At 37.8% G+C, this 25,363-nt stretch overlaps 2 protein-coding genes and 3 pseudogenes across 3 annotated transcripts; 2 read left to right on the forward strand and 3 right to left on the reverse strand.

Annotated features, from left to right (window-relative positions):
* Positions 1-3,400: 3,400 nt before the first annotated feature.
* LOC114741564 (amino acid transporter AVT1I-like) lies at positions 3,401-5,250 on the reverse strand (annotated as a pseudogene).
* Positions 5,251-6,023: 773 nt separating this feature from the next.
* On the forward strand, positions 6,024-9,184 carry LOC114741566 (asparagine synthetase [glutamine-hydrolyzing] 2-like; annotated as a pseudogene).
* A 1,049-nt stretch (positions 9,185-10,233) lies between these two features.
* Positions 10,234-12,082, reverse strand: LOC114741568 (uncharacterized protein At5g39865-like). The gene is made up of 2 exons (XM_028929837.1): positions 10,807-12,082; positions 10,234-10,465 (listed from the first exon to the last, which is right to left on the reverse strand). The coding sequence occupies exon 1, from the start codon at positions 11,636-11,638 to the stop codon at positions 10,835-10,837; it is 804 nt and encodes a 267-aa protein (XP_028785670.1). The 5' UTR covers positions 11,639-12,082; the 3' UTR covers positions 10,234-10,465; positions 10,807-10,834.
* A 3,722-nt stretch (positions 12,083-15,804) lies between these two features.
* Positions 15,805-20,052, forward strand: LOC114741567 (LRR repeats and ubiquitin-like domain-containing protein At2g30105). 2 transcript variants are annotated; one of them, XM_028929836.1, is made up of 10 exons: positions 15,805-16,028; positions 16,133-16,227; positions 16,445-16,600; positions 17,253-17,363; positions 17,471-17,571; positions 18,053-18,190; positions 18,873-18,931; positions 19,102-19,167; positions 19,531-19,650; positions 19,780-20,052. In XM_028929836.1, exons 1-7 carry the CDS (start codon positions 15,851-15,853, stop codon positions 18,928-18,930), a joined length of 837 nt encoding a protein of 278 aa, XP_028785669.1. In that variant the 5' UTR covers positions 15,805-15,850; the 3' UTR covers position 18,931; positions 19,102-19,167; positions 19,531-19,650; positions 19,780-20,052. The 2 variants fall into 2 exon arrangements, with proteins under 2 accessions (XP_028785669.1, XP_028785668.1); XM_028929835.1 differs by having other exon boundaries at positions 15,810-16,028; positions 18,883-18,931.
* Positions 20,053-20,926: 874 nt separating this feature from the next.
* On the reverse strand, positions 20,927-25,114 carry LOC114741565 (ubiquitin-activating enzyme E1 1-like; annotated as a pseudogene).
* Between the last annotated feature and the right edge of the window lie 249 nt (positions 25,115-25,363).

Here is a 25,363-nt window from a genome sequence, read left to right on the forward strand (position 1 = left end):
GATTTAATATTTTTAAGTAATTATTTAAAAATAGAAAAAATTATATTTTTAAAGAATGATAGTTAAGAGATTATCTTCATTTTTTTATCCTATACCTATTAAAATAATTATTTTAAAAAAATAAAAAAAAAATAAAATTAAGGGTGTGTTTGGATGAAACCAAACCGTGGTTTGGAAAAGTGATTCTGGAGAATAGATTCTGTGAAGAATAGATTTTTGTAAAAAAGTGATTCTGAGAAGTGAGAGTGTTTGGATAGTTGTTATCAGAAGCACTTTTTATATATACAAATTACTAAAAAAAGACATAAGTTAATATGATAATTACAAAAAAAAATAGATTTATGATATATTTTAATTTGAAGGAATAAATTGTTAATAATATATTTTTTACCAACATAATTAATAATACATAAGATAATATAATTAATAAATAATTAATATGTATATATATTTATAAAATATAAGATTGAATATGTTTATAAAAAATATATTTATAAAAAAATAACAAGATACATATCATATAGGCTCTCACACTCTCCCTTTTTTCTCCAAAAGCAAAAAAATTTTGCTTTTTCCAAAACCATGGTTTTGGTTTTTAGGGGGGGGTGTTTGGGTGATCTATTCCCCAAACCATGGTTTGGGGTGTCACCAAACACACCCTAATCTGAATCATTCAGATCTGATGAGCATGGATGTTCATCAAAACTGATAAGCACCCAATGCAAACCCCTCCCCCCCCCCCCAAAAAAAACCTTTTTCTAATCCTAACCCTTCATTTAATTTATAGTTGGAGAAAACACACAAGCACGCAACATTTAATACCTTCACATCACACACTATGAAAACTCTCTCTTCCGGTTTCTTTCCACGCCCTCACTCTCTAGTCTCTATTTTCGGTTTTACCTCCCTTTTTTTTCTTTTATTATTCTCTCTCTAGTTTTATAAAGAAAAATTTGCTAAAGAAGAAAAATGAAAAAAAAGTTTTACATATTTTATCTGGACAAAAAATCAGAATAATAAAAATATCACACAAAAGCGGTAAAACTTTTTGAAAAATTGCATGCCATTCAATTAAGATGGCAGAAAAAATTTAGTTAAAACAAGGCAGTATAAAATTGTTGTTTTGTTTCGTAAGTTTAGAATAATGACAATTTTTTTAAATAACAATTTTGCGGTTTTTTGAATAACATTTGATTTGAAGGGATGAATAAAAATTGGTCATACTTTTTTATGGCGTTTGCATTTTATTAAAAAAAAAAAGAAGAGCGGATTAATGCAATATTTTCAGAATGTGATAAATTATACGTTCTCCCACATTTTAAAAATTATATTGTTCTTATAAGACCTCACGGACAGAACCTAACATTGTGAATCTAAGGGGGTGTTTGGATGAAACCAAACCATGGTTTAAAGAATAGCTTTTGGAGAATAGATTCTGGGGAGAATAGATTTTATGAAAAATAGATTTTATAAAAAAGTGATTCTGAGAAGTGAGAGTGTTTGGATAGTTATTATCAAAAACACTTTTTATATATACAAATTACTAAAAAAAACATAAGTTAATATGATAATTACATAAAAGATAGATTTTATGATATATTTTAATTTGAAGGAATAAAATTGTTAATAATATATTTTTTTACCAACATAATAAAAGTATCCACATTTTTTTTTAAAAAAAAAGAGTGGATTAATGCAATATTTTCAGAATGTGATAAATTATACGTTCTCCCACATTTTAAAAATTATATTGTTCTTATAAGACCTCACGGACAGAACCTAACATTGTGAATCTAAGGTGAACAAGAGAAGATTCAAAAAACAAAGAAAAAGGGAAAGAGCAGAAAGAGGGCGTGTGGGAAGGGAGACAGTTTTTATAGCGTGTGATATGAAGGTATTAAATGTCATACACATTTGCATTTTTTCAGCCACAGATTACATGAAGGGCCAGGATTAGGGAAGTGGAGGAAAATGGATGAAAAAGAAATGGAGAGGCCCTGTGCTGCTGGAATTGCATTGGGAACGCTAAGTAGTGCTCCTACAATCGGCATTATTCGGTATTCATACACAGGAATATAGCCACGGCGGCTGCAGTGAGATTACTGATAAGTAAGGAAGTGCTCCCCAACAGATGAGGGAGCCTTTTGTTCTGACGATGACAATTAGGAACCACACCTCACTACAAAAAAACAGACTTTAGGCGACGACTTTCGGCAGCGACACCAAAAAGTCGCCGCTGAAACTAAGACTTTCAGCGGCGACAAAAGTGTCGCCGCTGAAAGTGGACCTTCAGCGGCGACTTTTTTTGTCGCCGCCGAAAGTGGACTTTCAGCGGCGACATTTTTAGTCGCCGTTGAAAGTTCGCCATTGAAACCAAGACTTTCAGCGGTGACAAAAGTGTCGCCGCTGAAAGTGGACCTTCAGCGGCGACTTTTTTGGTCGCCGCTGAAAGTTCGCCATTGAAACCAAGACTTTCAGCGGCGACTTTTTTTGTCGCCGCCGAAAGGGGGCCTTCAGCGGCGACTTTTTTTATCGCCGCCGAAAGTGGACTTTCAGCGGCGACTTTTTTAGTCGCCGCTGAAAGTGGACCTTCAGCGGCGACTTTTTTTGTCGCCGCTGAAAGTATAATATAATAATATATATTTTATTTTACAATATTAATAAACAAATTCAATCTGGCTCAGCGGCAAGAAGGTTGGACATGAAAGGAGGCAGTCACGAGTTCGAACCTGGAAGAAGACACATTTAAGGTGAAAATATTTGGACGATGACGTGGCGAGGAGGAGTGATGTGGCAATGACGTGGAGGTGGCTAGTGATGATGTGGCGGTCGGCGGTGATGATGTGGCCGCCGATGGCGATGACGTGGAGGTCGACGGTGATGACGTGGCGGCCGGAGATGATGACGTGGCACCGACGGCGTTGACGTGGCATTGGTAAAGCCAATTCTTCTTAGGCATTACTTTCAGCGGCGACAAAAAAGTCGCCGCAGAAAACACTTTCGGCGGCGACATTTGTCGCCGCCAAAAAGTCTTTCAGCGGCGACAAGAGTGTCGCCGCCGAAAGTGTTTTCTGCGGCGACTTTTTTGTCGCCGCTGAAAGACTTTTTCGCGGCGACAAATGTCGCCGCTGAAAGTGTTTTCGGCGGCGACATTAGTCGCCGCCGAAACTTCTAAAAGTCGCCGCTGAAAGTATCTTTAAGCGGCGACCTTTTTAGTCGCCGCTGAAAGTTTTCAGCCACAGCTGCTACGGCAACGACTTTTCAGCGACTACTTGTCGCCGCAAAAAACTTTCGGCGGCGACTTTTGTCGCCGCTGAAAGTCAATTTTTTTGTAGTGCCTTTACCAGCGTTTATGGTTGGAGTAAGAAATAAGGCGTGTTTGGCTAGAAGTTGCAGAAGCCTATAGGCCAATATCTATCTGCATTAAGTAAAATATCAATGAATTTCTTCAAATCTGTTCTTAATTAACTTATAATTCTTTGATCAATAAAAAAATATGAACGTATCATGCATCATGCTTTTACCAACAGCGCCTATATATAGTCACAATGGAATAGTCATTAGCTATAGATGAACGTGTTTGCATACTTACGGTGGAGAACTGGTTTCTGTTTCTAATGGAGGTGCAAAGAGTGGGCAAAACTGGATGACCACTGTAAAATAAGGCATACAAACTCACAGCATTAGGAATTCCGCTCCATCTGAAGACATTTCCTTTGCCATGAAACCCAGTTTCGTCAATAGTAGCATTCCACAAGAGAGACAAGAGGGAGACAGTGGAAGCCAAGGTCCCAGTCGCAGACACATAAGAGAGCAGGCTCAAGTCTTGCAGCCACACAGTAGGCAGAATAATATGTAAGTGCAGCAACAATGGAACAAAGTGGGGGCCCTCCAATTGTGAACCCCCCTATATCAGTTCGAACGTCTGGTATTAGCTTGTTGATATTGTCACATTCTAGAATGAGGTAGACTGCGACAAAAGAGGTAGAGCTCAGAGTTCATGGCTATGGAAACCATGAGCCTTCCTTTTTGTGTCCGAATGCCCGTTGGCCTGTGACAGGGAAGGTCCTAATGTTAGGGTCCATGTCCATGCATCTTTGGACCAGTTTGCCTGTGTAGAAACAAGCCATGGCCATGACCAAAAGCATCGACCGGCTCAACCATGCTCCCGATGCCAGCGCGTAGGTTATGGACACTGCCAATGCCTGAAGGTGAACAAGACAACCAGATAAGTGTGGCAATAGCGAGTAGAGCTTTCGTGTGCTTTTTTTTTTTTGGCCAAAATGTGCATTTATTTTTTGGAAAACCATTTTACAGGTAGTTATAGTTTTTAAAAATTCTTAATTTGATACCCGTATATCTTTTTTTTCCTACTTAAATACTGTAATTTTGGTCTGTCAATATAATTAGCTTTTGTATAGGAACTAATGGTACTAATAAAGCAAAGTCAGAGAAGCTAATAGTGCTAATAGAGTATAATTAAAATGTTTAATTAAGAAAAAAATACACATGTATCAAATTAAAATTTGAGAAAAATTATACATACTTTGTAATAGGGTTTTCCTTTTATTTTTTGGGTGTTTAATTCACTATGTCCCACTCTTCAATGTGCAAAGTAAGCAGATTAAAATATAGGATAAAATAGTGGTAGATTCTCTTAATTTTATTCACTGGTAGTATTTTTAAATGAATTTTCTGAAAAAAAAAAAGAACAAAAATATGTCAGTGTGAAGCCTAGGTACGGTTTTGGTGGATTAAAAGAATGACACGGAAGGAAGAGGACCTGCCGTTGATTTAATTCTGTTGGGTGTGTGTATCAAGGTTGTCCCTCATAATCCTTTCCTCTAGCCAGAAGCAGCAAAGTTTGCTGTGGTTTAAAATTTAGAGATTATTAATACATAAAAAAAAAATTTGTGATACTCCTAAAAAATAACATTATATTTAATGATTAAAATTTAATATGTAGAGATAAAAATGCTCTAATAAATATGAGTATTATAAGGAAGAAAATTTTAATAATAAAAAAAAATTCATATATTCTTCGACCATTTGCGATATCATATTGGATGTTGTCATTTGTAGCAAGAGAATATAGCTTGTCAAAAGTTAAAAGCTTTGCAATAGCTAGATTAGATCACATGGAATCAGGATGGTGCTCTGTGGAGTTCCAGAACCTTCCAAAGTCACTCTCTAGAACTCTGATCTGCATCCCACTGGCAAACACCTCTAGGTATTAACCAGGCTTGACATGAAACAGGATCATTAGGGCGAATGGGATGTCAATTGCATGTGACTTGTCCTTTGAACGAATTTGCACATAATACTACCTCCGGTCCTAATTATAAGATCTAGTTGACTAATTTGAAGAGATTAAGGAAATAAGTTGAGTTAGTTATTTGTCTTAAATAAGTGTCGTCTTTCCTAAAATATTCTTGCTAGTCAAGTATATTGGTTAGAATTATGATTGTTAAAAGGACTACTTTGGAAAAAAAAAATATAAATATGAGGGACAAAGTGGATTGGGGTTTTATATTTATGACCAAAATAAAAGTCAAACAAGGTCTTATATTAAGGACCGGAGGTAGTATTATCTATGATAGACTGTTCACAAATAAATTTAATTTATTTATGTTAATGTTATTTAAATATAATTTGTTAATCATCAAGTCAATGGTTAATCAATTATATTTCACAAATTAGTAGACATTCTATAATAGTTACGTTGCCCAATTAGCCAGTTCAAGAGACAAGAAATATGCATTTAATTCCAACGTCAATTTTTGGAGGAAAAACTACAACGTATTGGAAAAACACACATACACAAACACTATAGTAAATAAATTGACATTTCTCTTATCTTTGGCCCTCTCCCAAAAGCCAACAATCCAGCTTTTCATGTTTTTTTCTTTTGGACAATGCCATCAGGTATAATTGATCGCTTTTTTGTTCTCGCTCAAAGGAAAAGATCGAGAACATAAATATTTCTCTCTTTCTTCGATTTCAGTTTCTCAGAAGCCACAACGATGTGTGGCATACTAGCTTGCCTTTGGTGCGCCGATGACTCTACAGCCAAAAGGGCTCGCATGATCCACCTCTCTCAAAGGCAACCTCTCTGGCGGATCATAATTGTGGTTTCACTAGCTTCATCAATTTGCTCATGTTCTTATTGAACATTGCAGGTTGAAGCATAGGGGTCCTGATTGGATGGGAATGTTTCAACAAGGAGGCAACTATTTGGTTCATCAGCGATTAGCAATCGTGGATCTCACCTCCGGAGGAAATCAGCCCCTCTTCAATGAAGACCACACGATTGCTGTCATTGTACGTACCTGCAGATGAACTTTGCCTTTCTTTGTTATTGAACTAGTTTACGCTCGAGCAAATTAAAGGGTGTGATTCATGAACATGAATTAATATAACGTATTTTTATTTGGATACAGGCCAATGGAGTGATATACAATCATGAGGAGCTCAGGAAACAACTTCCGAATTCAGAGTTCCGAACCAAAAATGAATTCGAGGTCATTCCATACCTGGTACGTATCAGCACAACAAACATAATGTCGTATATCGAACATGGTTCAGGGAATAAGTTCATATTAATAAGCATCCATGCATGCAATGTATAACATCTGTTTCATAGTACGAAGAGTATGGAGACAACTTCGTGGATATGTTGGATGGCATATTTTCATTTGTGCTGTTGGATACTCGTGACAATAACTTCTTGGTTGCTCGTGATGCCCTTGGGGTCACATCCCTCTACATTGGTTGGGGACAAGACGGTAATTTAACTTACTGTTTTTTCTGGTTAATTTTCTTAAAAGGGTATGAATGCTATATATTAACCTGAATTGTTTACATGCTTATTCAGCATCGGTTTGGGTATCATCAGAATACAAGGCCATGCATGAAGATTGCCAACATTTTAAACGCTTCCAACCTGGGACCTTGTACTCCAGCAAGGAGAAAGGATTTCGCCGATGGTACAATCCTCCTTGGTTCTCTCAGGCCATTCCCTCATCACCATATGATCCCATAACTTTGAGACATGCATTGGAAAGGGTAAACTTACCAATAATCATGTTAAGATGTTGGTGATATATGAATAATATTTGCTCAATAGGGAAATCTATGTGAGCCCAAACATGAATGACAAAATGAATTTAATGCACAGGCTGTGATTAAGAGGTTGGTGAGCAATGTCCCAATCTGTGTGTTACTTTCCGGAGGTTTGGATTCATCATTGGTTTCATCCATCGCTATTCGTTACTTGGCGGACAACGCAGAGACAGTAAGGCAATTGGGAACAACCATTCATTCCTACTGCATTGGCCTGGAGGCGAGTTCTTTATTTATTTCATTCAACTGTCCAAAAAGAAGAAGAAGAAGAAGGCAGATCTGGTAGACTTTCCACAGAGTAATTAATAGTTGGTTTTCATATGAACAGGGTTCACCAGATCTAAAGGCCGGAAGAGAAGTCGCAGAGTTCTTGGGAACAGTCCATCATGAGATCCTCTTCACTCCTCAGGTATTAATTGTAGTTTTTTGAAGTCAACAACGCCTCATCATTTGCTTGCTGATATTCGAAAGTTAAAAGCTTTATTATAAGTTTATTATTTTTGTGCGCAGGATGGAATCGACGCCATCGAAGATGTGATCTACCATATAGAGTCATATGAAGTGGAAACAGTTAGATCCAGCATACCCACATATTTGATTTCGCGCAAGATTAGATCACATGGAATTAAGATAGTGCTTTCTGGAGATGGTTCTGATGAGATCTTTGGTGGATATTTGTACTTTCACAAGGCGCCAAGCAAGGAAGAAGCCCACCTCGAAATGTGCCGCAAAGTACCTCACTTCTACACAAAATAATACTCACTTGTTAATATTGTCTCTGAAATAAATTTAATACAAATTGCTATTTCGTATATTAATTTAGCTTAAGGCACTGCATCAATATGAGCATGGGGTCTCGAGGCCCGATTTCCATTCCTGGATAAAGAGCTTGTAAATCTTGCTATGAGCATTGATCCTGATTTTAAGCTGGTAAGACTTACCTCTTCCTTTTTCCCTTCGGATTGACTTATTTTCAATACAAAGTCGTCTGTCTGTGGCATTAAGTTGCCAAGTTTTGTTTTTCTTATTGAGCATCATTTCTTCATGCAGCCGGGACCAAGACGGATAGAGAAATGGATTCTGAGAGATGCATTTGATGATAAAGAACGTCCCTATCTGCCACATGTATGTCCCCTCTTACTTTGAAGACTCCTTTTGGAATGTCCAAATGAAAAACTCAACCCACTTAGTAGCGAATATATGCATAATTACGGGTATTAACTATATGCTCAAGTGTTGTATACATGATTGAATGCAGCATATACTGTGGAGACAGAAAGAGCAAATGAGTGATGGAGTTGGGTATAACTGGATTGATGCCCTCAAAGAGCATGCTGCCAAACACGTACTTAACTTAAATCTTATTATTTGCCCCGTACAACCCATGTTTCTCATATAATTGCTTTGTCATCTTCATCTCCGCATGCACAGGTGAGTGACAAAATGATGCAGAACGTTGCACGCACCTACCCACTCCACCCACCAGCAACAAAAGAAGCTTATTACTACAGAATGGTCTTTGAAAAGATCTTCCCAAAGGTGACTTGTCAAAGCAACGCATAATATATATATATATATAAACAGAGGTTCACTGTGTTTGTATTTGCTTATTGATGCAGCAACCTGCGAGGCTGACAGTGCCATGGGAAATGAGCGTTGCCTGCAGCACATCTGAAGTTATTGAATGGGTGACAGAGTGGTCAAACAATTTGGATCAATCAGGAAGGGCTGCCTGGGGGGTCCACCATGATGCTGACCACAAGTTGCTCACTGCTGACGTGGCTGACACAGAGGAGTTTATGACTCTGTAGTCTATACGCTGTTACTGCTACTCCCAACGCCCTCGATGGAGCCAATGCTCCTCAATAATTGAATGCCCCAGAGGTCTTTCACCATATAAAATGAAACCGATACCCATCACACGGCACACTTCTGTATCATCGTGTTATATACTTCGTGCACATCGGCAAGGTTCAGTTCTTAGTCGAATAAATAAACGAGGCAGCTCTTTTATTCTCAAAACAGGTTAATTATTATCACTTCGAATGGAGGAAGTGTTTGGATAAAAATTAAATTATACTTTTAAAAATAATTTTACAGCATATAAAATAATATGTAAAAAAATATTTTATCTCAAATTGCGTAAAACACTCTTAAAAAATTGCTTTTTGATGAACCAAATACCCTTTAAGTAAAGGTGGGCTTAAATTCCCTCCTCAGCAGATATCTTGGTTAGTATGATGTACAACTAGACACGTTTCCATGTATTCATGGAATTCGATGAAATGAATAGTACTTTCGATAACTATTTGTTATAAATTTTATTATCATAAAACAAGTTGGATGGGTCCAGGCTAAGAAGCAGGCATGGGGTCCCGAGGGAAACAGTAAATTTGATATGAGATGGGAATAGCAAAGCGTAAATGTAGAAGCACAGTGAATGAACTCACATACACAAGTATAGAACTCTAAATCCATTAAGGGGGTGTTTGGCATTCTCAATAGTTTCAGAAGCACTTTTCTGCAAAACGAGGTAAGGGGTGTTTGGATAGAAACCAAACTATGGTTTCAGAAGTGTTTTTACAGATTACAAAGTAAATATGTGGAAGAGGTTACCTCGTTTTGCGGAAAAGTGATTCTGAAACCGTGGTTTTGGTTTTACCAAACACCCCCGTAACCTCATTTACATATTTACTTCATAATCTGTAAAAGTACTTCTGAAACTATGGTTTGGTTTCTATCCAAACACTCCCTAAAAAGATAAGCGAACCTAGGGCCTCTGACTCACTGTGGACCACTCACGACATAGGCCATTCGGATCAACTGTCGCCCCAGGAAATTCATAAATTATATTCCACATTCAGTTAAAGAAATTAATCTTAAGTACGCGATTGAAACCGCATTTATCAAAACCAAAACTATAGTTTTTGGGCCGATGCTACTTGAAAAAAAAGCTCAGAACTCGAAGGGGAAAAGAGGAAAGTCATATGGTAGGTCTTTTTTTTTTACCAGAGATATGGTAGGTCATTGTACATTCCAACATAGAACCTCTGATGATATGGCAGACAAAGGCCAATAATTTATTTACCAGAAAAGGGGCCAAAACTCAGATTCATTGCAAGAGACGATGGGACCAATTCAATTTATAGTACGCCTGCGCTGATATCAGCAGAAATACATTATGTCTACTCTACTAGAAAAGATCAGACATACTCATCTACGCCCTTCATCAAACAGTTAGGAATTCAAATTGAATTCAGAGTGCTCAGTTTAGGACATTGCCTGGCGGCAAAGATGCCCCACGGTGGTCTTGGATTCGCTCCCATAGGTTACTTTAGCACTTCTTTCAAATTCCAAAAAATAAATAATAATAATAATAATAAATTGATGATAATAATAATAACAATTGTCCGCAAAAAGAAACTAGAAAGAGCTTAGTAAGGAGATAGAGTGAACTGGTCGACTATTAATCATGGTCTTAAAATAACACCACACCATTCAAGAGGTAGATAGATACAGAAATGTCATCTAACCACTAATGTTGGGCATGGTCCTACTCTTACATATTACACATCTTACACTCTCAAAGTGGTCATATGTTACTAAAAATAACCAATTAATTCATTAAAAAAATACAGATCACCCTTCCAAAACGAAAAAAAGAAGAAGGAAAATTAGTGTTACCATGTTTGATGATCAGCGTGATCACCGTTCACCAGAGAGGAGCACAGCAACAAGAGGGGCACCTGATTAGACCATTCTCATTGCAAGCCGTGCAAGTTTTGAAGCCAGTTTTCTCTGTGTACATCTTGCGGCTACCATTACACTCCTCGCAGAGGATGAACCTATATCCACCGCACACGTCACACGCTCCTAAATCCGCTGCGGGCAAGCCTTCCACGATTTTCTTGAGCTCGCCTATCTCGTTCAGCTGCCTCACCTCCTCCGCGCCGCCGATGTACCTACCCCCGATGAACACGCGCGGCAGCGTCACGTTCTTCTCCCCTAGAATCGACTTCAGCTCCCTCATGTATCCCACATCCATCGACACATCTCGCTCGTCCATTTTCACCCGAAACCCTCGCAGAATAAATCGCACGCTCCTGCAATCCTCGAAAGTCGACCTCACCACTCGCAGACTTGTGTAGTAGACAACAATGCGTTGCTCCGCTCCCGGAATGCTTATCGGCGGCGGAGTAGGAAGAGTGTCGGCTTGGACCGTGAGGGTTCCGTTAGGTAGATCCGGAACTGCGGCATCGGATTTCGGGGCGGGATGGGAAACGGGCTTGGTTAGCTTGGGTTGGTGTTGCTGCTGAGCTGACCAGGTTCTGAGGAGCGAACTGGCGACTCGGACGCGGTGGAATACGGTGGCGGCGCGGCAGGATGAGGGTTGCGGCGGTTCGTCGAGGCAGAGAGATTGGATGTCTTTGAATGAGGAGCAGGAGAAGGAGGAAGGAGATGGCGATGACGACGTATTGTGAATCCGAACCGTTGATTTGCCCCACGACCGCCACATTGAGGGGAGGGAGAAAACGAGCTTTCCCAGACGACTGATCCAATTGAGGATCCTCAGCAAATTGGGGGAATTGAGGAATTATTCTCTCGAGAAGGTCGGATAGAGAAAGGGGGTGGAAACTGAAATTGAATTGATAGTCGGAGAAAGTGGGTATCGAAGAAGAATTGGGTTTGTTAAGCACAAAGAAGGTAGGGAGTGATTGCTTGAAGTTAGGGCGTTGGTGATTGAAGGAGGAGCTGCAAAAGCGGGTGAATGTGCAGAATGCAAAGGGGCCTGGGAGGATCTCTGCTTTAAGATGTTGTTTGTGTTTGACACTTCTTTTAACAGAGACGAGAGACAAATGAAATGGTGAAATGTAAAGGGATTCGTGTTGGGGTTGAAGAAGGGGGTGGTTAAGGTGGTTGAGGGGTTAGTTTTTATTGCTTTAATGGGAGAGTTTTGAGAGAGAGAAGAAAGACGAGCGGAGAGGCCCTGCTTCAAAGTTACAGTAAAATCTTTCAAAAGGATTGGGTATATTATGAATGAGCAAAGCACACACTTTTAAAGTCAAAAATCAAAATTCAGGGCTATATACGCTCTCCGTCCCTATCACTATCTCCCCTTTATTAGGTGTTTTTTAATTGTTTTACTGTACTAATAAAAATTAATCGCTTAATTAAAGTGAGTTGGCAAAAAAATTACTTCATTAAACGCTAACATTTCATTTTTGCTCCTATTTGTTAAAAGCTCCTTTCCAGATTACAATTATTTTTTACAACTTTCAAAGGGTTATGGAATAAAATATACTTAATTGTTAAGAAATTTGACAAAACCCCTAAGATAAACAGAGTTTTTTTGCCGACAATAAAAAGAGACTTTTTTTATAGACACAAATATCTTTTATTAAAAAGATATTTTATAAAGCATATTCAACAGAAGTACATTTATAATTTTCTAACTTTATACAAAATTTCAATTTAATTCATTAATTTTAAAGAGTATCTTTAGTCATATAATTTTAACATGGTTTTCTAATGATTTATTTTTTAACATATTTATTATTTTAAAAATTAATTTTAATATATCAATACTTCAAAATATTTTATCAATATTTGAAATTAATGTCATCATTTTTTATTTTATAAGAATACTTTATAAAAAAAAGAGATGAATATAATTATATAAAATTTCATATAAAATTAAAAGCTTAAAATTATACCGGTGCCAGCATCTCATGCGCGCCTACACGGGACCTATTATTAATTACTGTTCTTTCGAAAAATTAAAAAAGAGCTATCATTAACTACCAGCACCTACTGGCTTGGAAAGGGACCTGGCCTCTCTTATTATCCAAAGTACTTTACCCCCTTTAACATCATTAACTTACATTAATTATCCTCCAAAGTTCAAACTTGCCACGACTTCAAGGAAGCAGATCCTCTCAGCGGCTTTTCCTCTCAGCATCCCTCAGCGTCGCTGATCCTGTCCGTCCAATTGATCTTGGGATGTCAGAAAGAGACACATCATCAAGCTTTTAAAATTGCATCTCCACCGTCCATTGTATCATAATATTGACCGTCCATTCAATTTCCCAACCAAACTCCCAGAGATCGGAGAAGGAAGTCGGAAATGCACAGCCCTCATCGTCATCCATCGGCCGTCACAGCCGTAACTGTTCAATCTTGGACAGATACCCAGTATTTTGTAAATCAGTCAGTCTTGGACACCGCTGGACACTGTCGTAGAGTGCCCATCGTTTCCATTCCCATGGCCTTGAATCAGGTACCAAGCATGAAATTTCCACACTAGTTGTTACATCTCATATGCCGCATAAACTTGTCAAGCTCAAATATTTCATTTCTCAGAAGCTCAGCCATTCCCAAACTGTTCTGTGAAGAACGCATTAAAGGGAAGCTTGAAGATGGAGGACTAGGGAAAGAAATTTTCTCGACAAAAGCAAACAGAAGCTCCATTCTTAGATGGACAGGGATTTGGCAGAAATGAAGAATTGAAGGGGCGGTCAGGATTAGAACAATATCGACGATGGAGAAGCAATTTTAAAAGTTGGATGACGTGTCTTTTTTCTGATCGTTCAGATCGAATGGACGGACACGATTTAAAGCTTCTGAGGGATACTGAGAAAAGTGATACTGAGAGAAACCGGACCCATTTATTTGTTGTTTGTACTTTGAACTCATCAATTCACACTATCGTCCTTCTTAATGTCAAGTGTAATTGAACTCAGACTTGATGCCACCAACTTATTACTTACTTTATGCAATTAAGTCCGCATTTGAATAAATGGTTCGTGTAAACAATAGCAAGTTCTTAAACGAAAACTCAATCTTTTGTTATGAAAACCATTTTTATCATCGCATTACGGTGTTTTTAAAAAACCATTTGCGTAGCAACAGTAAAACTTTTTTTTTTTGTTAGGATATAAGTATCTTCTTATTGAAAACAATCTTATTTGAAGTACTGTCGGATACTGATCATTTTCGCTAGACCTAATCCCTGTTAGTAGCAACAGTAAAACTATTTCTTAAGAAAAATCTTTAAGCTAGAACATTACATGGAGGAAAGGGAAAAGAGGATAATGGAGCGAGGGGAGAGAATGGGGCCATCGGATATAAGCAGTGGGTAAGTGGAGGGCCTGTTTGGAGACAACCAAATAATTTCACGGTCCTGCAAAAGCAAAAGGGTTTTCAATGGCCACCCAAGTGCGCGGCTTCTGAAAAGCTTCAACCATCACGTGGTGCCATGGACTTTTTTGATTTTCAGCCAAACGCACTGTCCCATAAACCTCACAGAACGAGGAAGGTAAAACAAACACAAACACAAACACACACATGGCCATGTTTGTGTCGAGTGTGAATGCGATTGATTCGAAGTTTCAGAATAATCTAGAGAGAGCTCAATGATTGTGCTTCACCTTTTATCACGTGATCCAATGATTGTCTGTTTTCTTCTTCACTTGGCTGCTACATTCCCAGGCTTCACCTTTTTCCTCTGCGATCTTTTGTTTCCTCAACGACAAAAGACACGGTAAGTTGTGTCAAAATGGTTCATGTTGGTCCAACCAAGAAAGAGTGTTGATATTTACGGACACCCATAACAGGATCTAAGGTAATAAACTGATGAAATAGTCCAATTCTAAACATAGAAGCCAGTTCAGTTGTTCATTATGATGAGACTGAGAGATATTTGTATCATGTTCTTGTTTGTTTTGGGTTTTAAGTCAAAGGTTTCACACCCACCAGAGGACACTGACCAAATCTGACTCTTATCAGTTACTGCTGTGTTCTAGGAGCCTCACAGCCTGGCTTGGTTGGTTGTTGTGTTGAATCTGTAGATGCGCATGCCATGTTATTAAAGGGAATTGGCCCAGATTCCATATTTCATGAGAGAGAGTGAGGGGTGTGCCTCAAATAATCAGATTCCTTGCCCTTCAGCTTTTTACAGACGAAATGGTTACAAATCCATGTTATCCATCCCTGTCTTTCGCAATTTCAATATTTGTATTGATCTTTTTGTTATCTAACTTGCTTATTTCTCAGTCCTTTATAACTGTTTAGTTTCGCTGAAAAATAACCTGGAAGTAAATAACTAAGATGAGTCCCATATGTTACCTTCCCTGTTACCATGCTGTCTAGAAACAAGACTGAGCAGTGAACAAAAGGAACAAGCCCTGAGTTACTTTAATTTTATAAAATTTCAATATTTAATTGTGTTTTTAAAAATAATAGATATAAATGCATTTCCTGACTTATTTTTCAGAAACGCACCTTAATTTTATTTGTTTGACGCCAGCACTTCAATGTTATTTTTTCCAAATACATCTAACATAGTTAATATTAATTTTAATAATAAATAATGCTTAGTTCAATAAATAATTATTAAATTAGTTAAATATCCAAACGTAAAAACAAGTTGAGAGATACTCCTCTAATCTTTAATATATGACCTAATTATTGAGTTAATTTTGATCCTAAATATAAAAATTATTTTTTATATTTATTAATTTTTCTTAAATTATTTTTATAAATTTTTTTCGACTATAATCAAATAAAAAAAATTAAAAAAAATAGGTTTTATATTAGGAATGGGATAAATACAACAATCCGGTTAATGTGAAGGTCGCACTGGTAATTTCATCTGCCAAAAATTTCTGGGTCCAGAAATTAGCTTGTCCATCGTCTTCGTGTAAGAGGCACAGATAAGTATAACGGTGAAATGGAAGAGAGCTCTGTCACTGCCGGAGCAAGCGACGCCACCATCACAGTCAACGTCAAGTTCAGTGGCAGGTCGATACCCATCTCAATCTCACCCGACTCAACCATTAGTGATCTCAAGTCCCTTCTCCTGCCGCCCACGAATGTCCTACCCCGAGGCCAAAAGCTCATCTTCAAAGGTTTTGTTTACATACTATTTCTTCAATTCTTTTTTCATCTCTCTTTACGAAGGCGTCGCATCTATCGCGAGGATCCTTTTGTTGATGATCGGGTGTTTTGTCAGGAAGAGTTTTGGAGGATTCTCTGACGTTGACGGCTTCTGAATTGACAAATGGCGCCAAGATTATGCTTGTGGCTTCCCAGGGTTTACATCAAGGGGTATTTTGTAGATTCATTTTATTTCTTTTCGTAGAGGGTGTCTTTTTTGACATTTGGAGCATTTAGACAACCATTTAGTCATATAGCGATGATCAAGCTTAGATACGAAATTATGTTTTGTAGAAGCACTATTGATTCCTTTTTCATTTATATGACACTGAAAACTAATGCCGTTCTTCAAATTAAGCCATTTCTTTAATCTAATTTCTTTGTGTAGGAGGGTCCGATCTTGAAAAAAGCCGAGGCTGTACCCAGGACGAGGAGAGATAACCGCTCAAGCCTGAGCAGTGACGCAAAGAAACTTCCTGTTAAGAACAGATTGGAACGATGGACTGCCACTGGAGTTATAGCGCTGTCTGAATGTAACTTGAAGGTAACAAACTATTGTTAGTATGTTAAATTTCTTTTCCAAGGTTTCCTAGATAAATCTAGTCAATGACGAATTGGTCTTTCCGGGGATTTGATCCATTGCCAGCATATAACTTTGACACCGCAAGTAAACAAGGGTCGAATTATGAAAGCATTTCAGGATTTCTTTAACTATTTTTAAAGTCTCAGAATTAATATGTGGCCCTATGCTGTTTACCTTCAGTTTTAAGCTCTATTCACGCTAACAGTGAATAAAATTTGAATTTAAGTTTGACAACTATTGTGGCAAGACTTAATCTTCAGTTTTGCTTGATGGTATGAATGTAAGGGATGTGAAAATGAAATGAACACTTCAGGCCCCAGGATGAAAACTGGGTTTTTTTTTTTTTTTGGGGGGGGGGGGTTCAAAGTTTGTTATGTGAGTTATTGCTCGCAGGTCAATGGTGATAGTGATTAGTCTATTTAGTCAAGACCGTATATGTCGTGAGAATCTGCTCAATTTTAATAAATAAAGAAACGAGAGGAGGGAGGAAAGAAGCTTAATGGCAAAGGAAGCCCGGGGAAAGGGAAAGAAGAAGAATATATTTTTTGTTTGTTACTAGCCAATTTGGTATGGAGTGTCCTCTTATTTTTCCTACTGATTGTAACTTAAGTAGGCTATACCCGATGAACTGTGGGCATCTGGGTCTTATGGAAGAGTTCTAGATTGCAGCAACAACTCAATTCAAAATGTGCCTGTTAAAATTGAAAGCCTTACTGGCTTGGAGGTAAGCTGAACTTGTTTATGTCTTTGTGGTTTTGTAACCTCACCTATGTATGGAAATTTTTAGTGAAGCAACATTTGACACTGGTTGCCGCATTCCTAATGTTATAGAAACTATTCCTTAATGCAAATGAGTTACTGGATGAATCAATAAGCTGGGAAGGATTAACAACTCTGAAGCACCTAACGGTATTATCGTTGAACCAGAACCAGTGAGTAATTCTTGTCATTTATGATTTCGGGGTGTTTTTATTTTGGCTGACCTCCAATGAAATGCCAAATTAATTAACAGCAATGCATGTACATTGTTGATGCCGAAGTTGTCCAGAATATCATTACATATATTGTTGTATCTGGCTTGAAGCAAAAATTAAATGGATTCATTCAATCAGATCATCTCTCATGTTGCTGTAGTTGGGTCACCTGTCCTAAGGTAAAAGGGTAAAAGGAGGAAGTAGAATTGCTAATATTTGCCTGTGCGACGTATTTGAGAACCGCTTGGCTCTGACTGTTGTCTTAGTCTGGGTACTGTGTTTGGATTATATTACTTCTATTTATCGTGTTATCTTTACAGCATAGTTCAGTGAATGCTTCCAATCTTTTTGCCTTGCTAGATTCCTGTGTTGAATCAAGTTGGTTGGAGACTATCAATAATGTCCTTTACATAATTTGCTCAGTGAACTCATTTTGCAGTCTGACAACTTTGCCTCCTGCTCTGGGATCTCTAATATCTTTAAAGGAGCTGCATGTCTCCAATAATAAGTTGGTTAACCTACCTAATGAAATCGGACATCTGACAAAACTGGAAGTTTTGCGAGCGAACAATAATAGGTAAATATGAATTATGTACTTATAGTCAGTTATTTACTCCACAAATGATGCACTATCTAGTTTGGTCAAACTCGTAATCGTGTTTCTTTTTGCCCTATTCCTTTCTTCTGTAGTTGGTTTGCAACTGACTTATAGGTTTCTGATTTATATGTTGTAGAGATTTAAGAACCGAAAGTAGAAAAATTTATGTTTAGAATTGACCATACTAAGCTTACAAATACAGAATACTCCTCTAGTTTTTAATATAAGACCTATTTAACTAATTTGATTAAATTAAGGAAGTTAGGTAAGTTAGTTAATTATAAGAAATATGACATGTTTTTCTTAAAACCCATAATCATCTTCCTTAATACCTTATCTCCTTCTTCTACTTGGTTATGGTTGAGAGAATATCCATAAGGGTAATTTAGAAAAAATTGATAAATATGAGAAATAGGTATTAAATTTAGGACCAAAATCAATTTAACAATTAGGTCCTTAAGACTGGAGGAGTACATAGTATACAATGTCCTCAAAACCTTAGTGTTCTCCCTCTCTGCAATCGGAACTTCATGGGTCCAGTCCATTTAACCTAACCAACCATTTCCCTCATGTGGTTATAACTGTTGCAGAAACACATTATAAAAAATTAAAATTTTATGTTATTTTGGTAGTAAAAATATTGTGCTGATAATCATGTCAGTTTTTCTCAGGATGAGTACTGTCAGCGAATTTATAGGAAATTGCTGTTCTCTTGTTGAGGTACATATGCTGAGCGCCCCCCCCCCCCCAAAAAAAAAAGAAAAGAAAAAAGAAACAAAGTATTCCAGTGGTGTATTATTTAAACTGAATTTAAAATATGACAGGGATGGTATATATTTTGTGATTTTCTTTTACTGTAGCGTGCTTATCAAGACTTTCTTGTGGAGCAGGTTGATTTCTCATCCAATTTTCTCACAGAATTGCCAGAGACATTCAGTAGCTTGAGCTGTTTGAAGGCATGTGCCCACTCTTATGCCTAACAATTAAAGCCCTCTGATTAAATTAAAGTCATAGCTGTTAATTATCTGTTGTTGCAATTTTACTCGTGCCCTTGAATATTCCTGTGAGTGCCTCGGATTGATTCATGAAACAAAACTCTTTATTTCATGCTCTGGAAATCTCTTAGCGTGGAAGTCTTGGTTTTATGACTAGAAGAGTTTTCGTTTTCCCTTCTTTTCGAAGTTTTAAAATCCTATATTGCCAGCTTTTCTCTCCTTGCGAATTACCATTTTACTTTATTTCATTCCATTATCAGTCATTTTGTTATATTCTGACATGAACTCACAAACACAGCCTTGGTGTTTCTGGTCATCATGCAGGCTTTGTATCTTAGTAACAATGCGATGAAATCCCTTCCATCTAAGCTATTCAAGGCTTGACTTCAGCTCTCCACATTGGATCTTCACAATACAGAAATGACCATTGATATCCTTCGCAAGGTATGCACTTTTTGTTGCTTTTCTCAGAGACACCTCATTAGGTTTCTTTCCAACATAACGTTTACATCATCAATGGCTCTAAAACAACAGTCATATGGAGTCTTAGAAAACATGCTTGACTTCTTGCAGTTTGATGGATGGGACAATTTTGACGAGCGTCGTCGCTCAAAACATCAGAAACAATTGGATTTCAGAGCTGGAGTTTCCAGAGACTTTGATGAGGGTGCTGATAAAAAATGAACAGATACTATTTGAACAAAAAGTCATTGCTGATTAAAATGTATTTTACGATCGATAATGTTGTGACAATTCCCAAAATCTTATTTATTATGATGGATGCCAAGTTTCTTGTGGCTGGATTTCTTCTCATCTTTAAATTACTACCCTGCGGTTTTGCATTAACATATTACTGTGGTAAGGCTGCAGATCAAACGAGACTGTGAAGAAAATGACTATTTTGAGCATTCATGGTGTGAAAATAGTCGGAAATCTGCGTCCATTAAAAAAAAAAGAAAAAAAAAAGGAGGCGGCGGCATCAGTCGAAGCGAATGTTTTACACAACACAATCACTCCTTAATTTTATTACGTATTACCGTAAGTTTATAATTCAGAAATACAATCATGTGCACTTTAAAATATATTACTTTCTGTCCTTAATAGAAAACTTTGTTTGACTTTTATTTTGATTCTAAATATAAAACCTAAATTTGTTTCTCATATTTATTCATTTTTTAAAAAATAATTCTTCTAATAATACTAGTTCTAGATAACGAACTTGATTAGTAAGGATATTTTTAAAAAAAAAACATCTATTTATTACAAATAACTAATTTAAATAAGTTCTTAATCTCTCCATATTAGTTAATTGAGTTTTATAATTAAAACCAAGTATATATTAAGATTTTTAAAATATCTTTCTTCTTTCTTTCGGAGGATGAAAACTATTCTTGTCTCCTCAAGAACAGAAAGCAGAAGCCTACAAAATACACTTAAAAAGTGTTTAGGTTATACTAAATTTCAAACACTTCCGTAAATCAAAACAAACCCCTCCACGTATTCACTTCGTATATTATAAAAATATTTTTAAAATTATGATTTTGTATCTATCCAAATACCCTCTTAACTGACCATATATACTTGTGTGAACACCTGCATCCCGGGGCAATTAGACGAAACAGATAAAATTATATAAATGTTTTAAATTTGATTAAATTATCTTTCTATACATTTTAGGCCACACAATAATGTTGGCCCAAAAAGAAATCCCACACAACAGTGATAAAAACCGCAAATAAAACAAGTGATCGTCAAATACAAAGGCTCTTCAAAACAGTTTAACACGCTAACAGTTAGCCGTTTGCGAGAAACGACCAACCTCCAGGAGACCAAAAGCAAGAGGAAATGAAATGAGACTTCCAGCCCCCGTCACACCCGGAGAGAAGTCGATCTTTGGTTCAACACCCAACAATAAAATCAAAACAACTCCATGCACGAGTGCAGTTTAACTACACATGATCAGATGGGCAAAGCAATTCATGTACGAATTGTGATATAATTAACAGCGTTGGCTTGAGAAGCCACTACAAATTATGTCGAGCTAAACTTGCTGCAATGGTAGTCCTTTCATCTAGGATACGCCCCGGGTACACCCGATGGGATGAAAATAGCCTAACGGAAATAAATGGATATTTGAGGGATGTCGATGTCATTATCCTCATCATCCTCACAAGCCACAACAACATCCAAGTGACAACGATATGGAGGGAGTTCTACCTTGGCCACTTCCCTTGCTAGATCTACAATCTTTTTGTCCATTCGATCTTTGTGCCTGGGGAACATGCTATTATAGAGCAGACAGCTTCCACATGAAATGCTATAGGCGTTCAGGCCTTTCTCCTTCAGCCACTCAAGAAGTTGCCTGAGTGTAGGATTATCTTTAAGAATCCACCTGTCCCAGACTGTCCAACTCATATCCTGGTGTTTGAAGAGCTTAGGCGGAACTGGCTCAGCGATGGAAAAGAGAGGAAGTGCTAGGTTAGCAAATGTGTTTCGGTAGTCCTCAACTTTATGCCCTCCATCCAATGCTTTGTAAAGCTCCAGGCAGACAAGACCAGTGGCCATGGCAGTTGAGGTTGCGATAGCTGGAATGATACGTCCTGCAATGAACTTAGCTTTAAGCTTGTCAACTTCAGGAATGCCGTAATTTCTAGCCCTCATGTTGGCAAGGCCAGCTATCATGTCCATGTGGTAGTTTGTATCATCATCCTGCAGTTTTGGAGAATATTATTCAGTAACATATTTTGTGAGAATGAATTACATCTGAAAAAAATGTCAAAGCAAGAGAACGCATACAAAAGCTATATCTCAATGCGAAGCTGAAATAAGAATCATGAAAATCAGCTGCATAGAAGAAAATATAGAATAACAGACCTTCTCAAACTGAATTGGTTTCATCCTGAAACCTGGTGGCAGGTTCGCCCGGCAACGCTCTAACCTGACTATTAGATCATTGATAACAGCTGTATCATCTATTGAAGAAGTACTAAGACTTGTGGCCTTCTCATCTGTCACTATTTTTGCATCTTTCTTTGGCTGAAAATCAGGTACTATCACTTTATCAATTGCTTCAGCCAACTTCTTTGGGTTCTTCACCCAATCAGGGATGGGTATGCCGAATGTTTCTGCTCGCAGTATAGAAGCTGCCATCACAAAATGAAGATGACCAGGATCAGAAGCTGAGAACTGCAGTGGATGAGGGAATCTTTTTGGAGCGGACCAAAAAGGAGCTCCAGTACTAGTTGCAGCATCCTCTGGAAAAGTGTAAATCAACTGCTTCACCCGATTAGCAAAATAATCTTCAAACCTGTGATAGACGCCCATATATGAAATTAGTGTACTCTCAGTACAAAATCATGTTATCTACAGAAGAGTTACCAAAAAGTGCAATAAAAAGCATACTTTAGGCGAGCCCATGTAATGCAGTCTTCAAAGGTCTCACACTTTTCCCTGTCAAGGCACTCAAGAACACGTTCCAAGTTATCCCTTGCTTGAGCATCGCCAGCATTCCTCATTGCATTAGTATATTCACTTGGGTTGGACAAATATAAATTTACTTCAGCAGGAGTTTTCTCAAGCAAGCCCTCAAATTCAGATCGGGCCCATGTCAAGCAGTGGTCAATGTTGTGTGGAAATGAGTGTACAGTACACATAGGCGCCTGTTTCTCAGGAGGATCTCTAGAAGCACCATAATTTTCTGTCAGGTGGGGAATGACCATCTGGGTATTGCACTTTGCCCCAAGAGTTCCTGACTCAAGAAGAGGCTTTTGGAAATACAAGCATCTCTGGTCGACATATAGTCTAGCATTCACATTGTCAAGTGCATTAATCACAACACTCAAGTTTTCCCAAAATGCATCGTCAAACACATTTTCAGTTTCAGGGCCCACACGGTTCTGCAGTGCTTCAATCTTCAGAGAAGGATTTATGGAAACAGCAGCTGATGCAGCAACTGTAGACTTAGCTTGTCCAATATTCCAGTCACGAAAGAGGAACTGCCGGCTAAGGTTACTCTTCTCAATAACATCATCATCAGTAACTGTCAGCTTCCCCAGATTTCCACAAGAAACTCCCATGAGGGCGAGATTCTTCAAGAACTCACATCCCAAAGCACCAGCTCCAACCACAAACACTTTAGCTTCTTCTAACTTCTTCTGTAACTTGGATCCAAAGACAGAGATTTGTGCATCATAACGGCTATTTACTGGTATAAAATCATTGGGATCAAGTGGTTCTGTAGGAAGTGACTCCACTGAGTCGAAGTAGAAATACTGCAAAAAGGGTGAGGTTTAAAACACAATCACTAACCAATCCAAGAAAGAGTAAAGATCTAGAAAGAATGTTCAAGCGACAGGGTTCAATGACAAACATGCAAACCCCTAGTTTGTGGAGGAAATAAATAACCATATTTTCTGATATCTCATCCATTTTCACACAGCTCGTAGTACCAATACGTCTCATGATTATTGATCGTAATGTAACATCCTGCTCCTCCTTAAGGATAATGAAAATACATGGAAGTAAATCATCCAGAATATATTCACAGTGATCAGGCTAAACAGAGTCATGTTCAACATGCACACATGCATCTAGGTGGGAATATGCCCTATGTGCGTGCACATGTCTGCATGACCATGCCGTGTACTAGAACATGCATTTCCAAAACATGATCAGGATGAACTCAAGAACATTGGCAGGTAGACAATCCTATTAAGCAAAGTACACAGTAAAATACAAGCACAACATCACACAAATATAACAAATTCTTGAAGACCACAGTCTTAGACACATCATTGACCTTCAAAGTGTTATGCAGCAAATGTTTACCAAAGGATGGCAGACTATCAGCCAAACCCCAAAATTTGCACTCTAAAAACACTAGTATAACAAGGCTATACCTTTGTTATAAGCAACAAATGACACAAATAATAACCATGTTGCCAACTTATTCTCAGTTCCCCCAACAAATGAATAAACACAAACAATTAGACAGTCTCTCATTAGGGCTCAGTCTACCTCCCACATGTAAAATGACCCAAACACCAAAGCTCAGCCATCAGAATGAACACCCAGAAATCATACAAACCTGAAAAAGTGGATGAAACTTCCCAGAGCATGCTTTAACAACCTCTTGTCCGACAATTCCACCAACATAGCAGCCATTGGATTCAAAACTGCCCTAGCACCAAAGGCAAAGTGCCGCAGAAGTTTTGGGTTGATATCATCCAATTTCCGTCTCCCAAGCTCTCATTAATATTGCTGGCAATAGAAATAAGCTTCTGAGCGTCATCCTCTGAACCAGCAACAGGAAAGCGATGTAACTCAGAGACAAACTTATCCAAAGCCTGGAATGCTAAGTGCAGGAGGGCGGCCGATCAACTTGGAAAAATCACTAAGAAAAAATCACCCGGATCACTGAGTGATTCTCTAAGTGTCTTAAATTTCAAAGCCTTTGGTTGTTTCACCTGTGTAACGATACCCCCCTTTACATAGGTACCATAATTAGTAGTGTCTTCTTCAAGAGTAAAAGAATATGCTCTTGCATTTTTAATTTTCCTTGGTTTTCCATCATTCAATCTGTCATACCATGAACTTCAGAGAATACAACAAGATCACCATCCTGAAATTCAAGCCTCTCATCATCAACACAGGATACCAGGGCATGATTGTCATTGCCAATTGATGCAATTATACCCGTATGGGGTTCCTCTCCGTCCACATCAAAAACAGTGAATTCAGGCCCAAAATCACAGAATACGGAGCCAAAAAGACCTCTGACTTCAGATTTAATGAAAGCAATTGGAGGCTGATGGCTATGGCAGTAATCATTGAACTCAATGGCTTTCTCAAGGCTAATATCAGTGAAAACAACAGCCTGCAAATAAAAATAAATCACAATGAAATACATCTATTTTGTGCATCACCAGACAAACTTTGCAATGCACAGTTAGAACATAAAAATATGCACACCTTGAGCAGTACCATATCAACATGCTACATATATACATGGAACGGAATTAAGGTCAATAACATTCAAAGTTTATCCCTTAAATGGCATCATCATCATCAATTATTTTTCCAATATCGTTAGTCCACCAATATATATTAAACAATATTACAATAGAAAGAGCATGACTGTTACTTTTCGGTGACAAAC

This window comes from Neltuma alba, unplaced genomic scaffold (genome assembly GCF_004799145.2).
Source record: "Neltuma alba isolate B1F8T4 unplaced genomic scaffold, ASM479914v2 tig00003421_pilon, whole genome shotgun sequence".
Taxonomy (NCBI): Eukaryota; Viridiplantae; Streptophyta; class Magnoliopsida; order Fabales; family Fabaceae; genus Neltuma; species Neltuma alba.